The 6,805-nt window shown below is 43.2% G+C and overlaps 1 protein-coding gene across 1 annotated transcript in view; it reads left to right on the forward strand.

The window, feature by feature from the left end:
* LOC128687043 (nephrin) overlaps window positions 1-6,805 on the forward strand; it is a 308,655-nt gene that overhangs the window by 71,841 nt on the left and 230,009 nt on the right. Inside the window, exon 5 of the mRNA XM_070082505.1 lies at window positions 2,490-2,652. Coding sequence (XP_069938606.1) covers window positions 2,490-2,652 — 163 coding nt within the window. The remainder of the gene's footprint in view (window positions 1-2,489; window positions 2,653-6,805) is intronic.

A 6,805-nucleotide genomic window follows, 5' to 3' on the forward strand; every position in this document is an offset into this window, starting at 1 on the left:
ATATATACACGGAGAGATGTACTGTATACTGACGAACAAGACAGGATATATATACATGGAGAGATGCACTGTATACTGATGAAAAAGGACAGGATATATACACAAGGAGAGATGCAATGTGTGCTGACGAATAAGACAGGATATATAAACAAGGAGAGATGCTCTGTATACTGACGAATAAGACAGGATATGTATACATGGAGTGATGGGCTGTATACTTACGAATAAGACTGGATATATATACATGGAGTGATGCGCTGTATACTGACGAATAAGACAGGATATATACACCGAGAGGTGTATTTCTCTGTGTGTATATATGTATATACTGAGAGTTTACTTTCATCCCTATTTGACGGATTAAAGTATTCATGTCTGGTGGTAAAACGGTTTACGTGGGGCCTTAATGACCCTGCTCAAGCCGATAGGTTTTAAACCCGATTAACCATTATTGAAGAATAACAATCACAGTATCGTGCCTGGAACAATTCACAGCCTAGATTATTGGAACCAAGAAGCTTTTGAAGACGTTTCGGTCCACCCTAGACCATTATCAAGTTGCTGCTTGATAATGAAGAGCAAAAGAGCACAATACCGCGACTGGAACAATACACCGAGCGAAACGTCGTCATAAGTTTCTAATAAGTGCGGGTTATTTTGTGTACTTGATGGTGGTCCTGGGATGACCGAAACTTCGCTTAAAGGTCCCTCTCCAAATTGCAAGTCAGTTAAGTGTGTGTCATTTTCGGGTGATAAAACCATTTGTAAAATATCAATAGTGAATAGACCGAGTCACATTTTTATGCATAATAGGTATGCAATGATAGAGATGTATACATTGTATTTTGCAGGGATAAAAAGACATTGTATTTTATGGGATTGAAAGGACATTGTATTTGCCGGAATACAATGAACTAGTGCATTGTTTACCCCTGTCTGGAAGGCAACAATGACATAGAAGTTTAGAACTGAAAGAAGATAGATAATGGGAAAGGAAGAGAGAGAGAGAGAGAGAGAGAGAGAGGCTTGTCTCTATTGACTGTGTATTGTAGAGTGCAGAACTTACCTCTTCACTCAGGAGTCCCTTGTACGATACTCTGGGGACTATTATACGATCACAAACACTGATCTCTTGCCGAAGAAGACTCGAACCTACGAACCTTGGAACAAGGTACGCAGTGCATTAACGACCGTACCAGACTGGAACAATACCTTGGCGCCCAGCGCACGCTAGATGTTTTTATCCAAGGCAGCCAGGGAGATTATTTCTCAGTAAAAGTAGGCCTTAGACAAGGAGATGTGATGTCACCATGGTTGTTCAGTATATTTATGGATGGAATTGTAAGAGAAGTGAATGCTCTGGTGTTGGCAAGAGTTTTGGGGTTAAAATATAAAGAATCTAACAAAAAGTGGGAGTTGTCACAGTTGCTCTTTGCTGATGATTCTATGCTTTTGGGAGATTTTGAAGAGAAGTTGCAGAAGTTGGTGGATGAGTTTGGTAGGGTATGTAAAAGAAGAAAATTGAAAGTGAATGTAGGAAAGAGTAAGGTGATGAGGATAACAAAAAAAGAATTAGGTAACGAAAGATTGGATATTGGAGGGTGAGAGTATGGAGGAGGTGAATGTATTCAGATATTTAGGAGTGGATATTTACGTAAAGTATGGAATTGACGAGGGAAAAAAGGTGAATGCTGCACTGAGGAGTCTGTGAAGACAAAGAACTTTGTCCATGGAGGCAAAGAGAGGAATGTATGTGAGTATAGTTATACCAACGCTCTTATATGGGTGTGAACCATGGGTGGTGAATGTTGCAATAAGGAGAAGGCTGGAGGCAGTGGAGATGTCGTGTCTGAGGCAATGTGTGGTGTGAATATAATGCAGAGAATTCGTAGCTTGGAAATTAGAAGGAGGTGCGGGATTACCAAAACTATTATCCAGAGGGCTGAGGAGGGGTTGTTGAGGTGGTTCGGACATGCAGAGAGGTTGGAACAAAATAGAATGACTTCGAGAGTGTATAAATCTGTAGTGGAGGGAAGGCGGGGTAGAGGTCGACCTAGGAAAAGTTGGAGGGAATGTGTAAAGGAGGTCTGATGTGCGAGGGGCTTGGACTTCCAGCAAGCATGCGTGAGCGTGTTAGATAGGAGCGAGCGGAGACAAATGTTTTTTAGGACTTGACGTGCTGTTGGAGTGTCAGCAGGGTAATGTTTATTAAAGGATTCAGGGAAACCGGCAGGCCGGACTTGAGTCCTGGAGATGGGAAGTACAGTGTCTGCACTCTGAAGGAGGGGTGTTAATGTTGCAGTTTTAAACTATAGTGTAAGCGCACTTTTGGCAAGACAGTGAGTGAATGATGGTGAAAGCTGGTAAGACAGTGATGGAGTGAATGATGGTGAAAGTTTTTCTTTTTTGGGCCGCCCTACCTTGGTGGGAGACGGCCGATGTTTTAAAAAATAACAATAATATATAAACAGTATGTGTATGCCACACAGGTGTTGGAATCTACAGTGGAGTCTCGGTCTGGGTCGTTGAGTGTGAACCAACTGGTGATTAAGCATCTGTCTCGTTCCTACCATAACGTTCACTTAACCTGCGTTGCCACCAACAACAACGTCACGTCACCGGTTCACGCCTCCCTCACCATCATCATGAACCGTAAGTAACTCACTATTTTATAATTACCAATTTTTCAATTACCTCTTTATAATTAACCATATATATGTTTTTTAACACGACAGCCGTCTCCCACAGATGTAGAGTGAACCGAAAAATAAGAAATGCTTTCGTGAAGCTTCTTTTTACATTTAATAATGTATACAGGAGAAGGGGTTACTAGCCCCTTGCTCTCGGCATTTTTGTCGCCTCTGACGACACGCATGGCTTACGGAGGAAGGATTCTTTTCCACTATCCCATATTGTTTTATATCTTTTGGATTATTATTATTATTATACCTTTTAGATTATTATTTTTGTATTAGTAGTAGTAGTAGTAGCAGTAATGAGTTTCTTTAAAGCGCTAAGCCCGTATGGATTATTCTGGGGTGGTAGAGGCTTTATCCTTCTTCCTACAGAAGTAGAACTATCCTCATTCTGTCACGTGATCATTAATTATCTTTTACATGAACAGTTATCATGATTATCAACTATTGCAACACATAACAAGTGTTTTTATAAAATATAGCTTGTTGCGGAGGTTTGGTCCTAGCTCCTGGCTTTACTGACTTATATCTCTTGTGATTTGTGTTTTCCTGGGATTCTTGTTAGTGATTTTCTGTTCCTTGAACTCGAGAGATTGATTTTATTTTGATTGCTGTGATTTAATTTACTTTGATAATATACCTCTAGACTTAATAAATTTATTAAATTTTAATTTCTCTAGTTAGTAGCCTACCAGTTGTAATCCTAAAGCACTATTGAATCTTAATGAATTCTAATGGATAATTGGACAAGGATACTGACTACTTGTTACGAAAACCCAGTAACAGGCTGGATGCTAGAAGGGCAGTCCTTTCTAGTATTCACTGGAGATCTCTAAGCTTTTAGAATCGCGTTTTTTGTAACAGTTTGTGTTTGAAGATAACAAACCACAATATCGGTGCTGAAGCAAATCTTCCTCAAAAAATACGCATTGGGTACTGGTGCATGTTCGAGGGTAACGTTGTCGATTTTTTTTTACCTCCGAATTGTGTCTGAGTTTGATTCTCCCATGTGCGGGTTATTTGATTAATTGAGTTAGTGTGGTGTGTTTGTGATGTGTTGGAGTGAGATGTGCTGTTTGATGTTATGATTGGTAGAATTATGTGGTATGTCGTGCTATGTTGTGTTGGACCGTGCTTTGGTATGTCGTGTTATTCTGTGTTGAGCTGTGTTGTGGTATGTCGTGCTATGCTGTGTTGAACTGTGCTGTGGTATGTCGTGCTATGCTGTGTTGAACTGTGTTGTGGTATGTCGTGCTGTGTTGTGGTATGTCGTGCTGTGTTGTGGTATGTCGTGCTATGCTGTGTTGAACTGTGCTGTGGTATGTCGTGCTATGCTGTGTTGAACTGTGTTGTGGTATGTCATGCTATGCTGTGTTGAACTGTGCTGTGGTATGTCGTGCTATGCTGTGTTGAACTGTGTTGTGGTATGTCGTGCTATGCTGTGTTGAACTGTGCTGTGGTATGTCGTGCTATGCTGTGTTGAACTGTGTTGTGGTATGTCGTGCTATGCTGTGTTGAACTGTGCTGTGGTATGTCGTGCTATGCTGTGTTGAACTGTGTTGTGGTATGTCGTGCTATGCTGTGTTGAACTGTGCTGTGGTATGTCGTGCTATGCTGTGTTGAACTGTGTTGTGGTATGTCGTGCTATGCTGTGTTGAACTGTGCTGTGGTATGTCGTGCTATGCTGTGTTGAACTGTGCTGTGGTATGTCGTGCTATGCTGTGTTGAACTGTGTTGTGGTATGTCGTGCTATGCTGTGTTGAACTGTGCTGTGGTATGTCGTGCTATGCTGTGTTGAACTGTGTTGTGGTATGTCGTGCTATGCTGTGTTGAACTGTGTTGTGGTATGTCGTGCTATGCTGTGTTGAGCTGTGTTGTGGTATGTCGTGCTGTTTTGTGGTATGATATGACATGACGAATGAAATTAAACTTTCGTAGATAAATAATTTTGTTCTATGATTACACACACACACACAGACACACACACACACGCACACACACACACACACACACACACACACACACACACACACACACACACACACACACACACACACACACACACACACACACACACACACACACACACACACACACACACACACACACACACACACAGATGGAAATTCGAGAAAATGGAAGGCACAGACGAGACGGGAGAAAGAGACTACATAGTAGGTACACTTCAGTCTGGGGAGCACAAGGTGGTCATTGCAGTGATGTATAATCCACCACAGAACTGCAGGAGGCCAAGAGAGGAATATGAAGAGAGCAACAGAGCAATTGTGGACACACTTGCTGATGTGGCAAGAAGAGCTCACTCAAGCAGAGCAAAGTTGCTGGTTATAGGGGACTTCAACCACAGGGAGATTGACTGGGAAAACCTGGAGCCACATGGGGGTCCCGAAACATGGAGAGCCAAGATGTTGGACGCGGTACTGGAAAACCTCATGCACCAACATGTTAAGGACACTACCAGAGTGAGAGAGGAGAATGAACCAGCAAGATTGGACCTTGTGTTCACCCTGGGCAGTTCAGACATTGAGGACATCACGTATGAGAGTCCCCTAGGAGCTAGCGACCACGTGGTTGTGCTTTGAATATATAGTAGAGTTGCAAGTGGAGAGAGTAACAGGAGTGGAATGGGAAAAGCCTGACTATAAAAGAGGGGACTACATAGGGTTGAGGAACTTCCTGCGGGAGATTCCGTGGGACAGAGAACTGGCAGGAAAGCCAGTAAACGAAATGATGGAGTATGTAACAACAAAATGCAAGGAGGCAGTGAAAAGGTTTATTCCCAAGGGCAACAGAAACAATGGGAAGACCAGAACGACCTCCTGGTTTACCCGACGGTGTAAGGAGGCAAAAACAAAGTGCAATAGAAAATGAAAAAAGTACAGAAGGCAGAGAACACACGGAAATAGGGAGATCAGTGGCAGAGCCAGGAACGAGTATGCACAGGTAAGGAGGGAGGCCCAGCGACAGTATGAAAATGACATAGCATCGAAAATCAAGACTGACCCGAAACTGTTGTATAGGCACATCAGGAGGAAGACAACAGTCAAAGACCAGGTGATCAGATTGAGGACAGAAGGTGGAGAACTCACAAGAAATGATCAGGAGGAATGTGAGGAGCTAAACAGGAGATTTAAGGAAGCTTTTACAGTAGAGACAGGAAGGGCTGTGGGAAGACAGCACAGAAGGGAACATCAAGAGGGAATATACCAACAAGTGTTGGATGACATACGAACAACCGAGGAGGAGGTGCAGAAACTGCTAAGTGACCTTGATACCTCAAAGGCGATGGGACCGGACAACATCTCCCCATGGGTCCTTAGAGAAGGAGCAGAGATGCTGTGCATGCCCCTAACCACAATCTTCAACACATCCCTTGAAACTGGGCAACTACCTGAGAAATGGAAGACAGCAAATGTAGTCCCCATATTTAAGAAAGGAAACAGAAATGAGGCACTAAACTACAGACCTGTGTCTCTGACATGTATTGTGTGCAAAGTCATGGAGAAGATTATCAGGAGGAGAGTGGTGGAACACCTGGAACGGAACAAGATTATAAATGAAAACCAGCATGGGTTCATGGAAGGCAAATCCTGTGTCACAAACCTCCTGGAGTTTTATGACAAGGTAACAGAAGTAAGACACGAGAGAGAGGGGTGGGTTGATTGCGTTTTCCTAGACTGCAGGAAGGCCTTTGACACAGTTCCCCACAAGAGATTAGTGCAGAAGCTGGAGGATCAGGCGCATATAACAGGGAGGGCACTGCAATGGATCAGGGAATACCTAACAGGGAGGCAGCAACGAGTCATGGTACGTGAAGAGGTATCACAGTGGGCGCCTGTGACGAGCGGGGTCCCACAGGGGTCAGTTCTAGGACCAGTGCTATTTTTGATATATGCGAACGACATGATGGAAGGAATAGACTCTGAAGTGTCCCTATTCGCAGATGATGTAAAGTTGATGAGAAGAATTAAATCGGATGAGGATGAGGCAGGACTGCAAATAGACCTGGACAGGCTGGACATGTGGTCCAGAAACTGGCTTCTCGAATTCAATCCTGCCAAATGCAAAGTCATGAAGCTTGGGGAGGGGCA

This window comes from Cherax quadricarinatus, chromosome 7 (genome assembly GCF_038502225.1).
Source record: "Cherax quadricarinatus isolate ZL_2023a chromosome 7, ASM3850222v1, whole genome shotgun sequence".
Taxonomy (NCBI): Eukaryota; Metazoa; Arthropoda; class Malacostraca; order Decapoda; family Parastacidae; genus Cherax; species Cherax quadricarinatus.